Below are 18,454 nucleotides of genomic sequence, written 5' to 3'. Positions count from 1 at the left end.
AATCAGATTGGTTAAGCCATGGAATTTGAGCGCATTAAATCGAAAGCATTAGCTTAGGATTCCTAGAATTGTGAACTTGCATCATGCAAGTATTTAAACAAATCGCATCTCATTCTATTGGGTCAGTAATCCATAACATCAATTCAAAGCCAAATGCGTATTTTGACACATCAATTTTACCAATTTATTCATTGTAATATTTAGACGTATTATGCATAAATATTTTAATATTATACATGAAATAAAATTCAACAGTATGTTAAATTAAATTAAAAAAAAATTATTTATGTTTAATAAATTAATAGAACTGAAGTGTTTATTAACTTAAAACTGAAAGTTGTTAAAGTGACTGAAGTTTCAAAATTCAAGTGATCCAAGTATCCATTATACCCCAAATCAAACAATGACTTGTTAGAAATATGACATGTTGAACCAAGGAAAGCTTTAAGAAACACATTGTTCAATATCTCCATAATGCATTTTACAACAATATATAATTAAACAGACAATTATCACCAGAAAAATATTAACACCAAAAAGAGAATGCACCAACGAGTCTAACTAGGCAATTTGTCCTTTTGCATTTTACACTATTCCATCATCTAGAAGTAAACAGTTTAAAACAGCAATATAAATCAATCAAAATAAACGAAAAGCAGAATTGCCTATTACAACCAAAGAAACAAACAGAACAACATAGCAAATAAATTGCAGAAACAATGTGAAGAAAATAACTGGATAGAGAAAAATCAGAAATTGCTCATCAATTTTCCTGAAGAATTCAAAAACAAGAAACTGTATAGAGGAGCACCAAGACCTGCAAACATCAGAGGCCCCCACCCCTACTCCAGAAAGACACCACAGTGCCAGCTAGAGCCATAAACAAGGTTCTGAAGCAGAAGTGTATCAGCAACATAAATTAAATCTGAACTTCCGGAAACACAATATAAAAGAGACTAGCAACATACCATAATAAAGTGAAATCGAAGATGCAGATGGGGAAATGTGTTACCAAAACTAAACATCACATCACGATCAAGCAACTACAAATAAAAACCTTCTCCCATAACAATTTTGCAAAAACAAGATGAAACAAATGATGGAAAAAATTTCCAGGAAATAGGCATCAGTATAAAGTATCTGACCTAATATTAACATTAGGATCAATGTAGCAGAGTTTCCAACCCAAGGAAAACCACAACTCTTAAAAACTGAAAGTGCATTCTATCTTTACCGAAATTGAGGAACAGTGCGAGTGACTGAGCCAAAAAATCCCACTTATGAAAAAGGATTATCACTTCCTTTTCCTTCAACAAAATGCAAAATAACGTAAGCTACTAACTAAAATTATTTCTTATTTGCCATTATTCCATCTGCATATCTTTAGTGCATAATGCCAATATGCTGAAGATGTCAATCAATATATAGTCCTAATGTACAAATGCCAATAATCACATCAAACAGGATGAATAAAATATTTGAATATGCAAAACAATAATAATAACAATAAAAACTATCAAACGTTTAACAGCATTGAAATAACTTTCAAGCACACATACCACAAAAATATCAAAAAAACTAACACACTAAATCAACAGCAATGTATTAGAAAAGAACAAAAAATGCATCAATTTGAAGCATACATGCCACATATATAATTAATGATACCAGGAAACTAAGACTAACCAATAAAAATCTTTCCAGATCATATTCTAATTAAAATAACAACCGAAAGCATTCATAAAAATTATCCAAAACAGCATTGTATCTTTAAGATAAAACAAAGGCACCGTTTCTCTCTTTCTCCAAAATAAACGGACAAAAAAAACACAAAAATCAATCAAGAGGAACCTCAACGTCACCATCAGTAATCTCCTGCTGCAAGTCCTTGGGATCCTTTCCATCAACAGTACACCCGACCGAAACACAAGTTCCCAAAATCTCCTTGACCGTCCCGCTCAAATCCTTAGCCATAGATCGCGGTTTCATTACCTTCGCAATCTCAATCACATCGTCAAGCGATATGTTTCCACTGTGTTTAATATTCTTTGTCTTTTTCCTATCTCTCTCTGGCTCCTTCAATGCCTTTATCACCAAAGCTGCTGCTGATGGCACCACTGTCACCTTTGCCTGACGGTTCTGCACCGTTAGTTTCACTGTCACTCGTAGCCCCTTCCAGTCTTTCGCGGTCTCTTTTGCGATGTCTTCTCCGATTTTCTTTGGAGAGAGACCGAGTGGTCCGATTTTTGGTGCGAGTGAACTTGCTGCTCCGACTTCGCCGCCGGTGACGCGGACGAACACGTCGACGACTTGCGATGGGTCGAATTTTGGCGGCATTTTGGATGATCGGCGTCTGAGAGAGCAAGTCTGCTACTGCTAGGGTTTCGAGAAACGATGAAATGGTGGAATGTGTGTATTTATAATGTGCTTTTAGTGTTTTAGGGTTTTGCTGAGGGATTTTAAAATGACTCTTTCAACCTCATGTGAGTTTGTTCTTAGGATCATGACGGTAAGGGTAAATACGTCTTCGACTTAGCTTAGAGTGAATTATGGGGTGTAATTTGGGCTTTGGCCCATGATTAGAGCTTAGATATTAAACGAATTGCAATTTTTCCAGTCCTGCTAACAATTAATTCATGCCCAAAGTGTTCTGATTACGTTTGGTAAAAGTCTTTTAGAGAAAAGCAAATAAAATAATATTTTTAATAAACAAAATTCTCAAAACCAGTTTATAAAAAATTAAAAGATAAATTTATTAATTTTAAAACTTTAAACCCTTATTAGTAACACCTAAATAATTAATCCCAAATAAACCCTTATAATTTAAGTTTTAACATAACTATAAGGTTTAATTGTCAAAAAAGTCTTGCACTTGCATTTATTATCAAAATTTTGTATGTAGTTTTTCAATTTTTAATTTTAGCATCATATATTAATAATAATTTCTATATTAATCTTTAAAGAAATTATCAGTCAAATTTATCAAGTTGACGTGTTGGAGTGCTAAGGCTAAAATTTAATTTAGAGAATTTGTCTTTCTCAAATATTCCCACTCTTAAGTTTTGAAGTTACCTTGTCACAGTAAACCATAAAAATCATGAGTTTTAGTAGTTGGGTAATGCGACCGTCCATTATTTTAAATTGCACAAGGCAATAGATTCAACTAATATTTTGTGATTTGCTTTTGAACAAGCCCATTTTGGGGTGTTATTATGCTTGATTAGTTTGCTATTGTCGGTATTTTTTTTAATACATCAGCAAAACAAAAACATATACTGAGTTTATTGTTGATTAATCATTGTGTTTTTGGGCAAAGATGTTAATGTACATTCTTTAGTTCAAAGCAAACAAAAAAAAAATGCAGTCAGTGAAGTTGCACTGAGGATAATTTTTGAGTTACTCCTTACAAAGGGCCCAAGCCACCACATATGTTCAAGGGCCAAAAGGCCCAAGGTGTTTTAGCATGGACTTTTGATAATTTGAAAAGGCCTTTTGGGCCTGACTTTTCCAAATGTAACTAGATGATGATGTGTACTATTTTGGGGGTTGTAATCCAACAGTATCCCACATCGTTTAGTTACATAAAATATTAGACTTTATAAGAAAATCAAGCTAGCTTCTGCATTGTCCCTTCGGGGACATCCGATAAAATTGGAACGATACAGAGAAGATTAGCATGGCCCCTGCGCAAGGATGACACGCACAAATCGAGAAATGGTCCAAATTTTTTTTTAATTTCTCCGTTACTTTCAAATTTTAAAACCAAAATTAAAAAATAAAGATTTTTACTTAACAACTTAAGTTTAAGCATAAATTAAAAAACATGATTAAACGGAAGAATGCTTTGCTATGTTATTGGATAGCCATTTTTTAAAATTGTTTTAGCTAATGAAATGGTCCAAATTTTTTTAATTTCTCCTTTACTTTCAAACTTCAAAACCAAAATAAAAAAATTAAAGATTTTATTTGACAATTTAAATTTAAGCATGAATTAGTAACATGATTAAACTGACAAATAATACTACTATATTAATGGATGATAATTTTTAAAAAATTATTTTTAACTAATTAGTCGTTCGTCATGGATATTTTTATTTAACAACTTAATATTTGGTATAAAAACAAAAATACTATTAAACTTGTTAATAAAATTAATATTGCTATTGGATAACAATTTTATTTTTATATTTTTGTTAGCTTATTAAACATTCTTTGGTGGCTTTCTCTTGTGATTGTTGAATATATTTTTACCAAATCTAATATAGGAAAATCATGCCATCATTCAATCCTACAATTCAGTGATAGATTATCTGCTTCATAAATTATGGATGTTATCTGACTGATAACATAAAGTATCAACATTATGCAAATGTAAAACTGATCATGACAGTGGTTTATGAGTGATCATGGCTGTTGAGATTTGAATGTTTCCGAATTCTACATTCTTAATTTAAATAACCTCTCTTATGGAGTATTTTTGTGCTGTGACGACCCTACATGAATGGTGGGTGATCTCAACCCAATCCAGCATATTATTGGTGCTGGGGTCTTGACATTGGGCATCAAGTCTAATTCGAGTTTCAGAGTATCCGAATGATTAAAAAGATTATTAGAGAGGGTTGTCCGATCAACTCTGATTGCTAAGTTACTAAATGTAAAATACCTTTTAGATAGAGAATGGAGATCTCCTCCTAATCCTATAAAGAGTAGGATTTCGAAAATGTAAAATTCTTTTATCCTATTAGACTTATATGGGTGTATTTAATTAAGACTTTTAAGGATTTTTATAGATTTTTTTTTAAATGAATTACTTTTAAAAAGTTTTAGATTTTTATAGACTTTTATAGAATTTATGATTTAATGAATAACTTTTACAGGTTTTACTAAAAATACTTTCATAGACATTAATAGACTTTTATTGATTTGCATAGATTATTATTTATCTATTATTTAATTATTTAGAAATAAATTTAATCATTTTATTTTTATTATTTTCTTCATTCTTTTCCTTTTACTTTAAACATTATTCCACTTATATGTAAAATAACAAATTCTATTTCATACTTTTAAGTCACCAAATTCATGTCATACTTTTTATATTTTGTTTACTACTTATTTAATAAATACTTAAGCTAATAATAATCACGCTTACTAAATTATTTGTTAAATACTTAAATCGATAATTATATTTACTAACTGAAAAATTATCCAAATAATCTTCCTAATAAAATTTAGAAGTCTATATATGGTGGGGTTGTTTGTTCAAAATAATTCATTAAATATTTCATTTTAAATTCATATTTTTTATGAGTCCCTTTTAAAATTAAATGAAAATCTTTTAATCAATTTTTTGTATATATAAATACAAAAAGACATTATTAGTAATAGCTTTTAACTTCTAAAGTTTCATCATTTCTTAAATCTTTTAAGATGAAGAATATAGTAAAGATAAATGAAGCTGATAATGCAGAAAAATTTTAAAAGTATAAAGATGAGTTTTCATAAGAAAAAAATCTATTGAAATATTGATGAAAAAAGAAAGAGAAATTGTAAAATTTTTTATTCATAACAATGCATAAAAAATAATTAAAAAAATATAAAAATTTATGTCTATAAAAGTGAATAACTTTTTAAACACTAGCTTATTTTTAAAGACTTTATAAAAATTATAATTAAATACCTCCTAACTTTTAAAGACTTTTTAAAAATCTTTAAAAGTCTATATTAAATATCTAATGACTTATAATCATACAAAATTTTTTAAAGTCAATTATTGAATACACCTTCACTTTTAAACTCCATCAAAATATTTTTAAAATATAATTTTTTTTAAAATACTAATAAAAAATATGATTCTAAATATTTATTAAAATATAGATAACGACGTACGTGGTATAAAATTCGAATTTGCAATTACAGTTAGTTATAAAAGTCATCTAAAAATAAGTCAAAACTATTGAGTTCATAAACCCTAACCAAATTTACTGGCAAATATAAAAACACAAAATATAGTAGTAATATGACTTGTAAATATCTATATTTATATGTTACACAAACTATAGTTTTATTTACCAAATCTTTAATTTTTATTTACACAAACTATAATTTTATTTTATTTATTACTTGTTTAATAAATATTTAAATCAATAATAATCACACTTACTAAATTATTTGATAAGTACTTAAACTGATAATTATGTTTACTAACAGAAAAAATTATTCAAATAATCTTCCTAATAAAATCTAAAGGTCTATATATGGTTGGGTTCTTTGCTCATAACAATTCTTTAAAATATTTCATTTTAAATTCATATTTGTTATGAATTATTTTTAAAATTAGATTAAATTTTTTTAATTAATTTCTTATATATGTGAATACAAAAAAATATTATTAGTAAATAATTTTGAACTTTCTAAAGTTTCATATTTCTTATATCTTTTAAGATTGAAAATATAGTTAAGAGAAATGAAGACGGTAATGCAAAAAAATTTAAAAAGAAGAAAGATGAGTTTTCAAAAGAAAAAAGTCTATTAAAATCTTGATGAAAAATGAAAGAAAAACTTTGAAAATTTTTATTCATAACAATACATAAAAAGTCATTAAAAATATATAAAAAATTATGTCTATAAAAGTGAATGACTTTTTAAATACTAGCTTACTTTTAAAAAATTTATAAAAATTATAATTAAATACCTCATAACTTTTAAAGACTTTTTAAAAATCTTTAAAAGTCTATATTAAATACCCAATGACTTATAATCATATAGTATTTTTTTAAATTAATTATTGAATACACCTTAACTTTTAAACTCTATCAAATCTTTTCAAAATACTAATAAAAATACAATTATAAATATTTATTAAAATATACATAATGTACGTATTGGAATTTGCAGTTACAATTGTTATAAAAGTCATCTAAAAATAAGTGAAAACTGTTCGGTTCATAAACCCTAACCAATTTTACTTGCAAATATAAAAACACAAAATACAGTAGTAGTAATATGACTTTTAAATATCTATATTTATATGTTACACAAAATATAGTTTTATTTACTGAATTTTTAGATTTTATTTTATTGTATTAAATTCTTATATTTTTGTTTTATCGATAATTTAATGGTACACAATTAAAAATATAGAAATTTAATAAAATAAAATAAAAAATAAGAATTTTAATAAAATAAAAGAACTGAAAATCTCAGTAAAAAAAATTAAAAATTTCAAAAAGATTAAAAATTGTTATGGCTTTCTTTCCTTTTATCTCTTTTTTTGGCATATTCACAACTTTGTCCTCATAAAAATTGTTAAGGCTTTCTTTCCTTTGTCTGTTTTTATTATTCTTTTCATGAAGAATTATATGTCCTGGAATTATCCCCTCGAGAATGATGAAGGATATAGTAATATAAAGTTGGGTATGTCATAAGATTATCATCTAAATGTTAACTACTATATAATAGCACACAGGAAGGAATACAACCCAGGCAGTCTACAGCTGGGGTTCTCAATCAGGACCCATCCCATTATTGCAATGTCTAATAAAATGAACTTCTGTAGGCACACTAAATGAGGGGCCTCCCCCTCCCTTCTATGCTGCTGCGCGCTGTGCATCTCTCATGCTACAAAACGACACCTCCTAGATGTGAAGCATTTACTGCGTATGAGAGAAGTTCTCAGAAATTTGTCTGAAATAGTTTTAAATTTGGCCCTTTTAACAACTCAACGTAACTTTTAAGGATATTCGAATAATACTATTTAATTAATATTTACCTATCAATTTATTATGGTACTACAGTATTAATAAATATTCTTTCTATAGCTGTTACTTAAAAAAAAAAAAAAAAGCAATCATAATAAATAAAATAATACCACTATAATCTCTCTCTCTCTTTTTTAATTCATATGAAGTTCAATAGACGAAAATTTTATTTTTTCATATTCAGAATAATATAGAATCACATTAGATGGTATAATATATGTATATAAATGAGAAAAGAGGCAGATTACAATATTGAAATTTAAGTGAATATATTATTTTTATATTATTTTATAATATATATATGTGTTAATTTTATTTTATTTTTTTAAATTGAGAGGGGATAAAATTGTCATATAATATATAATAGGTGGATATTCGAAAAGGGTCGCTACCAAGTTTGAAAATGTTGAAGTTGTGGTGGAGGGCGAATGATGTAGAAGCAATTTCATAGTAGCAAGTTAACAACCAGTAGCCAAAGGAGTTTTATGTCTATACCCTAAAGTGTCATTATCTTTACTTCATAATACAATTTAATCACCCACTCAACATAGAAAATTTCAAAGGCAATTAGTTTGATTGTATTATAGGAAGACCCCACATCTCTCACATTACATACTTTATGCCTTGAAAATGAAACTATAAACCCTCATCCCCCATTCCTTTTTAAGTAGGCATGTTCAATCCCATTGGTGAGTTTATAGCTCTTTGGGCCTTCATTTCATGTCATTATCTTTGAGTCTTAGCCATTAGAGTGTCATTATGTGTGTGGATGTCATATGGACCTACGCATTGCTAATCATACTCTTTAAATTGAAAGGGAAAGACCCTTTCCCCTCACTTCAATCCCTATCCAATGGCCTAGCCATGTGCAATTGCGTGGGGGTAATTGAGCCCCTTCAATTTTTTTATTTTTTTTCTCTCTTTTTTTTAATATATTTTAAAAAGATTGTTATATTTTTTAAGTGTTTTATATTCAATTTTTTTTAATATTAAGTTTAATCGTGAGAAAGTCTATTCGTTAAACTTTTGCTAAAAAATTACAAATCACACATATTTAGTCTAATGGTAAGTGCACATATCAATTTGCGTGAGATTTCAAGATTAAGTCTTTTATTTCTTATTTATAACTCAAAAAATATAAATCTATTTTTTAAAATTTATTCATTAAGAATTCAACCATCCTATTTTTTTTCTTCTTAATAATATATATTTAAATAATGCTAAGTCACACTTTATGTTCATAATCATTTGTATCACTAGCGACTAACCGTAAATATTCAAAAATCTCATACTAATAAAATTATGAAATGTCATATGAAAAATTGAACGTGACACAAAGCTTTCGGGAAACTACAACACCACTCTAACATTTTTAATTTGGATAGAAAGTGAGAAGTAATTTCTTTTCTAAAATAGAAATTTCATTATCTATTTATATTAAATTATTGTTAATTGATCTTCATATAATTTATATTATAATTTATATATATTTCTTTTTGCCATACATAATGACATTATATAATTTATTTTGGGGCCCACTTCACTTAAATCCCTAATTTCGACAGCGTGTGGGTGTCCCTCTCCATTGTTAGCTAGATAGCTAGACATTTTCGTCCAAATATTATCACTTTAGCAGGAATTATTGCATTACGAATCTCCACTTATAATTAGTATTCTATGGGTCTATGGCTCACAAATGCAGGCATGGTTTTCATTTCAAGTTTTCAAATAAAATATCTTTAATCCAATGTATAGTCTTTTACATTAACTCCAATTATGTTAGTCTTATTCTAAAACCACACGTCACATAAACCTAAATTTTCTCTTTCAATTTAAGTTTGATTAATACGTATTGAATAATATCAAGAAAACAACAATTTTGCTTGCATTTATCTATTTGGTCCACTATTTAAAAAGAAAGCTATGATATGACTTGATTAATATAGAGCTCCACCCAAAGTTGATTTTACTTGGGTGTTGTTTGTTTGGAAGGGAAATAGAGGATATTAATGTGTGTGTATATGGGAGAAGTGTAAAATTAAAACACGATGTTTTAACATATTATTTTTAGAAGAATTCATTCTTAAAGAGTTATAATATACAAGAATTTCAATTATTATTATTATATTATATGTGTCTTATAATGTGACTTAGAGTTTAACCGACTCTAATCTGTTATCTAACTATTAAATCGCAATGAAGAAATTGATCCGGTGAGATATGATTGACGGATAAATGATAAAGTTAAATTATAAATTCATATTATTCGATACCGGTGACATGATAATAATGACTGATCTGAGTAAAGATGGTTGAATCTTTAAGAATTACAGTTTCTTTAACTATATATATATAATCTTGTAGTTTCTTTTTTTTTTTTATAACTTTAAATTTTTACTTTTTTCAGATAAAAAAAAGAAGTAAATATATATTTTCATAAAAGTAAATCTCTTACTATTAAAAGATTATGGTATGCAAGAATTTAACTATCTTTGCTCCAATCGTCTGTCATAGTTATGTTGTCTATGTCTGATAACGTGGCTCTATTAATAACTATCAATTTTCTTATTCATCAAATTACATAAAATTATTGATATAATAAGATCGATTAGACGGTCAAATGACATAATTAAGTATTGTTAAATTCTAAACTCATATTAATCTTGAAAATCAAAACTTTTTAACGATTAGATAGTTATTTTCGTTTTAATATGTAACCACATATTTTTTTAGTTTAAAAAACTACACATACTTAAAATTATTGAAAAATATCTCAAAAAATTATTAAAAAATAAAAATCACATGGTAATATTTTATTTATCTCTCTAATATATACATATTTTTCTTTTCTTAGTGATCAAGGGAGGTGTTTTGGCTAAATTGTTTTCATAATATTAAAATATAATAATTGATAACTAGACTGCGAATTGGTTGGCGATTACGTGCTCTCCTCTTGCTTATAGGAATTTACGATCGATTTTTTCTAGAAAGAATTTGTGATCGAGTTTAGTTCTATTATAGTTACATTTTTTATTTTGAAGTCTTGAATATGGTTGAGGCTTAAATATTCTTAGGTATTTTTTCTTAATTGTCGATAGCCGATATTTTTTAGGATATTTCTTTATTTTATATCACAAAAAAGACAAATTCTAATAATAATGAGATTAAGAAAAAAAATAGACTTTTTGATAAAATTATATATTTAATTGCTCACACTCCTATTATTCCAATCAAATTTTGAAAATTAAAAAAGTAATTACACAATGATTGATTACAATCCATAAAATTTATAAAATTTATTTATAAAGCTAAATTTTATATGTTTTAATTAGAGTTAAAATAAATTTAATATTCTATATTAATCAAATTTAAATAGAATTGATCATATATAAATAAAATTCTAATAAAAATAAATAAAATTTCTAAATAAGTTTAGTATTTAGTAAGTTAATACATTTTATAACACCAAAATATCTATTTCAATTTTATTATTTTTATTTTATTTTCTCTGTCATGTTTTTCTAAATAAAATTAATTTTTTTATAGATTTCAACCAAAAATAACCTTATATCAATATAAATGTGCATACCAATGGTTTGAATAAACTATTGAAATTATATTTTATTTTGGTAAGTTGCATTCTTTTGCTTCACTTAATGTCTATTTTTTATTAGATTTATGTATTTCCTATATTGCTTCCCGACTAAGTGTAAATAGAACTTATTGTGGGGTGTAAAAAAGTATATATATATTTTTATTTATTTAGTGTTTCGGTTGAAATCTATAAAATTTATGAAATTTATTTTTTGAATTTAAAATTTATATTCTTTAAATGGAATGAAAGTTAATTTAGTATTTTACATAATTAAATTTGTCTGAAATTGGTTATTGCTAAATTAAATTCTAAAAAAATAAATAGAATTTCCAAATAAATTTCATATTAGTAAGTCAATACATTTCATAACATCAAAATTTCTCTTTCAATTTTTTCATTTCTATTTTATCATTTCTCTCATATTACTTTTTTAAATGAAATCAATTCTTTTATAGATTTAGACCAAACATAGCATTAGTAAATTAATTTTTTTATTTTATTTTTATAAAATATTTTTATAAAAAGTATTTCTCAAAAAATATAATCAGGCTATGGTATTATTAAATTAGAAACTACCCTTAAAAAGGGATGGGATACCATAGAAGCCCATAAGACATGTGATAGCTAGCTACTACAAATTAATCATAAAATATATCAATTTAGGGAAAGAATCTGTTATTATTTTAAAAAATATTATCTCTAATGGAGTTGTTGTAATTATATATATATATATATAAATTCTTGAGATATAGAATTACACGTGCTTTATTTTTTACGTAGAATTTTTATTTGACATATATAATTGTTTGTGACACATTAAATTTATATATAATTTTATAATTTTATTAATATATTAATAAAAATTATATTTCTAATTAAATAATAATTTTAATTTTAATTATTAATATATTAATAAAAATTATATTTCTAATTAAATAATAATTTTAATTTTAAGAAATAGCTTATTAATTATTTTAATTAATAAATAGTTATTAATTATATAATAATATTAATTTTATTATAAAAATAATATTATTAATTATATTTTATTATTATATTAACTAATAAATTAATTTTTAAATAGATGATAATTTTAATTTTATAAAATTATATCATAAATTATATTTTTATATTATATTTAATAATAAATTAATTATTTAATTATATAATAAGATGTTAATTCTAAAAATAATAATATCGATTATATAAATAGTATTAATTTATAAAATATTAGAATTAATTAATAAATATTTTTAAATTGTTATATTAATAATATTTGAAAATTTAGAAAATAAAAGAAATATAAACAAATAGTCAATTTATTATTTTAAATATTACCAATTACTATTAAATATTGAAATTGTATTAAATTATATTTATAAAATTAAAATAATAATAATAATAATAATTAACAACTAATTATTATTAAAATCTTTTTTTTTTTTTACTCAGATCGTGGTATGTTAAAGCAAAGAATATGTTACACTTACATTATATATATATATATATATAATCTGTTGTTGGATTGTTTTGGAATCAAAGATTGGGTTCTTAATGATTCACGATGTCTTATCAACATCAAAACTTTTGAAATTGTTGGCATATGAAGTTGATTTATAAAAAAGTTAAATAAAAACAAAACAAAAGTTATCATATGCGATGCCATTTGCCATAATATCAAGTGATTATTATCTTTAAATACCATAATTTGGTATAAAATTATCTCGATACACTCTCTGGGTGTTTGCTATTTTATTTATTTATATGTAAAATAATTACTCAATCCAAATATATATATATATTTACTCCTAAATTGTTCCAAATACAAATATCTATTATGTGATTCAATTAATGTTTTTATAATTCTTTTTATGGCAATAACATACTCCCTATATTTCATACTAATTATAGTTTTTTAAATATTTTATTTAAATTAAAATAATATTTAATAGATTTAATTATAAAAAATATATAATTAAATTATCCTTTTATAAATATTATATAATTTATCACACTTATTTAAATAAAATGATAAAATAAAATTGAAAAATAATTAACATAGTAGTTTAACATATTATTTATTATACTCCATTACTATTTAACCAATACTGCAATTGAAAAATTAACATATTATTTACACCATACTTTTTAGCTATAAATAATTAATAAGCCGGTCCAACATTAGACCTAATTTATAATAAAATAATTTATTTATAATTATTTTAAAAAAATTGGTGAACCACGATTATTTTATATAGTAGTTTAATTCCTCAGTCGGAGGAAATGAGATTCAAATTAAAAGTTATTTAAAACCCTCTCTATGACAATTTTGAGATTTAGCCTTATGATACACGTGTTGCATGGACAATTGATTTAAAGCTATAATATTCTTTTTTATCCTCGGTGGAAGTTACGGAAATACAGGAGATAAGAAAGAAGAAAAGCAAGAAAAGGACAACCAATAAATAATTTTTAGAAATAATTTTTTTATATTTTTTTTATGCAATTAAACTTTTTTAAATATTTTTTATTCAATTTTATAGTCATTTATAACCATTTAATAGAATATTTAAGTATATTGTTGTTGAAAAGTATTTAAAACCTCATTAACGATTGATTAGAAGTCATAAGTGCAAAATCAAAACATAATTTGTGTACAATCAAATAGGAGCCAACACATATAAAAACGTGCAGGAGTGAAAATTGGATTGAATTAGTATCCATTTTATCTTTCTCTCACCTAAAGTTCTCTTTACTCTTTTCTTTCGTATTATTTTTCACCTTTATCTTTTTTCTTTTAGCCATCGCAAATCTAAAAGGTCATTTTTTTTATTTCATTCTATTTTAATCAATGAATACGGATCTTTTAATTTAATTTTTTTCTTTATTATTATTAAATTTTGTTATTTTCTTTACTGTGTATATTTTGATTATATTTTTTATGAGATTTGAATATCTTTTTATGGATATATTTATAAAGTTTAATGGAGCTGCAATAATGATAGTAAGAATTTTTTTATTAATGTTCTTGCAATCGAACTCAGTCAGAGATCAAAGAGTCGATTTGTGGTCTAAAATAACTACCGAGTGAAGTGCATAAATTATTGAATTATAATTAAAATAGCTTTGTCAATTGAAGAATATAAACACAAATTTTTACTAGTTTAATAATATTTTATTCGTATTTTCTGATTATAGTAATTTTTATTTTTATTATTAATCAATTTGTACTTTTTATTTTTCAAAAATTCAAGATTTCTATAGAAAAATAAAAAGAAAATGGGATGGGAGTTAAATGTGACATTCGTAGTTGTGGTTCTAACTCAAAAATGTGAAATCGAAATCTTTAATGTAAATGAAAAGTCTCCCTTAATCAGAGTAGAAGCATCGGATTCGCAACAGCTTTAAGGGAATTAATGATGTTCATTTAAATAAGTTTATTTTATCCCTCTCCCCTAGACAGAACATTTATTGATGTTCATTTAAATAAGTTTATTTTTTCTTTCTTTTCTTCTTTTGAAAGATAGATTTAAATAAAAAGAATTTGGGGCAAAAGAATTAACTAAGTTTATGAAGACGTCTCATTTACTATAAATCTCCTATTTTTTATGCATTTTACCGGGCGTTATATCTTTTTGTTCATTCACCAAATAATGAAATAGATAACATTTTCCTTTCCTCCAAACAAATAGAGGTTAAGTGAATAAATTTCATTTAACAATCGTAAAAGCATTCACAATATGTTGTTTATTTTAAAAAGTATAATTTTTATAATAAAAAATATTTTAAAAATATCTAACTATAAAAATAAAATATTTTATTTAAACTCAATAGATCTTTTTATATTTATGTAATATCCGGAATTTCACTTTAATAAAGATAATATTAATAATAATAATTAATAAATTAACTTTTATTTAAATTAATTTTACTTTATTTTATTTGGTTTAAATTGGAATGATTTAAATGGCTATATCCAACTAGTTTGATTTTTAAGGAGTTAATTAAGTAAATTATTTGAGAAATAAATTATATTTTTTATTATTCAATTTTTTTCCTAAATGAATATATATAAATTAAATTCTGTATTTGAGAATTATGGAAGAATTTGTAAAAGATATTTTATAAATGCATTTTAATTAGCTAATGGTATTAAATTTTAATTGGAAAGCATTTAGCAAATTGATTAATTAGATTAATTGTGTGTTAGGATTAAATTAGAAAGTTAATTTGGAATAAGGATTAAAGGTATAATTTTATTAATATGGGGTTATAATGAAAATTTGTATGTTTGGTATTTTTGTAATTAAATATGTCGGCAAGGGCTTTTTGGTAATTTTATATTTAAAAGCAATGGTAAATATGTAATTGTGTATTTTCAATAATTCTAATTTGGTTCAAATTAAATAGTTAGGGGCTTAATTGAAAATCTAAAAAAAAAGTTTAAGGGTCAATTGGAAATTTTTAGGATAAGATAGTTGTAATTAAAAAAGTTGAGGGACCAAATGGTAAGAAAGAAAAGTCAGGACCCTTCTTTGATATAGAGAAAAAGGAAAAGAAAAGAAGAAAGGAGGGGATGGGGGAAGTAGGAGGAGAGAGTGTCGTCAGTAGGTGGTGTTCGGGTCCCGAGGCGGCGTGATCTTGCGGCGCGTACGCAAAGACCATGGCGGCAGCCAGTACGACGTGAAAATGCAAGGAAGATGGCGGTTGTCGGCGTCGTTCATGGCATTTCCGGCGAAGTTGGCGGCTGAGTCGAGTGGCAATCGACTCCCCTCAGCTTGGACTTCATTTTGGCGGCAGCGGCGACACCAATGGTGGGCGGAATTGGAAGTTCGCGGTGGAGAGAGAAAGTGGGTGGCAGGTGCATTTTCTGGCTTTTCCAACAAGCTTTGGTCGATCAGAGGACATATCCGGACTCTCCTGAGCTCAAGCTTCGCAATGGCACCGGTTTCGTGGCGATCAGACTCTGTTTGCAAATCAACGGCCGAGATCGTCTGTAAATTACTCCGGATGATCGGGGGTCGGATCGAAAAATCGGAAGCAGGGATCGTCATCAACGCGTCATTTCGAGTCCGTTGGTGCGTTTGGATCGTCGATCGGACTCCGGCGGCTGGAGGCGAGTCGATCGAGCGATGAATCGTCTCGGTAATTTTCTCTGGCCCACTGATTTTAAAATTCTTTGGTAAATTATATGTTTATTGAATTGTGTTGAGCATTAGCGATATTGTGTGTTAAAATTTTTTTTTTGTCGGAGTGCTTGCTTAAGATCGTGTTTTATGATGTGTGGCAGAGTCGGGAAAATAGTGAAGTCTTGGGACCCAACTCTCGTTAAAATGAATTGTTGAATATTTGAAGTATTTTCTAGCAGGTCCTGGACCCGATTTACGGGGGGTAAATGTCTGTATTATAGGAGAGGTTCTGCCGAATTTTCGGTAGAATTTACCCGAGTCGAGATTTTTAGACTGTGAGTCCTAGAAATCTAAATCCAGGGTTAATTGTCAACTGTTTCACCGTTATTGATAAATTATTTTTTCATGATTAGATAAATCCGTCAGTTCAGCTAGCTCCACCCGAGGCATCGGAGTAAAGCTAGGAGGTCGTCAAAGCTGTGAGTTAAAGTCATATATCTTTTATGCATGTGTCATGCATAAATTTTAAATAGCTATTGTGATTAATTGATTGCAAGCTTGAATTATTTATTTAATTACTATTCATATATATCATGCTCTTTGATTACTATTCATATATATCATGTTTTTATCACTAAATTTATTATTGCCTGATGACTCGGGATGGGACGGCAGTAAAACATACTATTTTGATGAGTGCATCGGTATAAATCCGAGAGTGATAGAAAATGGGTAAAATGGTAAATTTAAAAAAGGTAAATTTAGGGTTTATCCTGGTCGAGCATTGCTCTCTGAGCTGAGTAGAGTGAGTGTGCCGGAGTAAAGTCCGGTCAAGCATTGCTCTCTGGATGCCGACTTATTTGGAAACCTAAGTGACCATACTAGAGTTAAGGACCCTGGTAGAGCTTCACTCTCTGGACGTCAGTTTTATTGAAGTAAGAGAGCCGAAAGGCTAAGAGTATTAGTGATAATTAAGTGTCTGAACTGGATTTAAGGACCTTGGTCGAGCCTCGCTCTCTAGGCGCTAGTTCTGTTAAAATGAGAGAGAGTCGAGATGTTCATTGTCGGGATTAGGGTTCTGCTGAGGTACTCCGTCCCGTAGTGTGTGAAAATTATTTTTTTTAAGCATGACATGACACGTTTATTTTTGCATGACTTAGTATTTATTTTAAATTAAATAAATGTGTTATTTAAGTATTTGTAACTGTTTTTCCTTGGATATATGATTTTAAGTTACTTTCGAGACTGACAGTCTTAATTTGACTGTTTTTCAGATTTGTGATTGTTAGTCTTCCGGCGGCTCTTATCTAGCAACCCGACTCCTTCATCATCGGGTGATGTAATTGGTTTGGTATGTTAACTTGTAAAATTCTTAGATTCTCCGCTGTAGAAATAATAGATTTGTCAGTTGTAAATTATTATAGTTCTGAGACTTGCATATTTCTTCAAGCAAACCTAATTAAATATGTAGAGTTTAATGGTTAAGATATATTGTGGCATCAGTAATATTATATGAGATTTAATTAAGTTAATGAGTATCAGGCTTACTACGGGATTCGGTGGCCTTATGCCTACCCATTCCCTAGTGTCGGTCACAGGTCCACATATCGGGTCGTGACAATTTATTTTAAAAAATTTGTAATACATTTATTAAATACAGAATAAAGAGTTAAGTTTGGCTTTCTACATAGAAAAATATAAATTGACTATTTACTTTATATTTAAAAAATAATAGTATATTAGAGTATCATTTTATAATATAACTCTTTAAAATAAAGAGTTTGACATATATAAATAGGGCGTTGGAAATATTCTAATAACATTTATAATCCACACTTTATATACATATTGGAATCAAAATGTTATGTATAATTATTTATTTTAAAGAATCATTTGTGGAGTCTTTTATTCATTCTTTATCAAGAATATTTTATTAAAATCTTTAATAATCATCTGATTACGAAATAAAT

The 18,454-nt window shown here is 26.5% G+C and overlaps 1 protein-coding gene and 1 non-coding gene across 2 annotated transcripts; one reads left to right on the top strand and one right to left on the bottom strand.

Moving 5' to 3' along the window:
* Window positions 1-1,682: 1,682 nt before the first annotated feature.
* Window positions 1,683-2,416, bottom strand: LOC8263156 (60S ribosomal protein L12). Its single transcript, XM_002530233.4, has one exon. The coding sequence runs from the start codon at window positions 2,335-2,337 to the stop codon at window positions 1,837-1,839; it is 501 nt and encodes a 166-aa protein (XP_002530279.1). The 5' UTR covers window positions 2,338-2,416; the 3' UTR covers window positions 1,683-1,836.
* Window positions 2,417-3,626: 1,210 nt separating this feature from the next.
* On the top strand, window positions 3,627-3,729 carry LOC112536550. The gene has a single exon (XR_003080542.1). It is a non-coding gene; the product is annotated as a U6 spliceosomal RNA (small nuclear RNA).
* Window positions 3,730-18,454: the final 14,725 nt, after the last annotated feature.

Source organism: Ricinus communis, chromosome 8 (assembly GCF_019578655.1).
Source record: "Ricinus communis isolate WT05 ecotype wild-type chromosome 8, ASM1957865v1, whole genome shotgun sequence".
Classification (NCBI taxonomy): domain Eukaryota; kingdom Viridiplantae; phylum Streptophyta; class Magnoliopsida; order Malpighiales; family Euphorbiaceae; genus Ricinus; species Ricinus communis.
The sequence above is the reverse complement of the archived record's forward strand: the minus strand, read 5'-3'. Positions and strand labels throughout refer to the sequence as shown.

Coding starts and splice junctions, on each gene's coding strand:
- LOC8263156 (XM_002530233.4), bottom strand. CDS start 2,337: ATGCCGCCAAAATTCGACCCATCGCAAGTCGTCGACGTGTTCGTCCGC.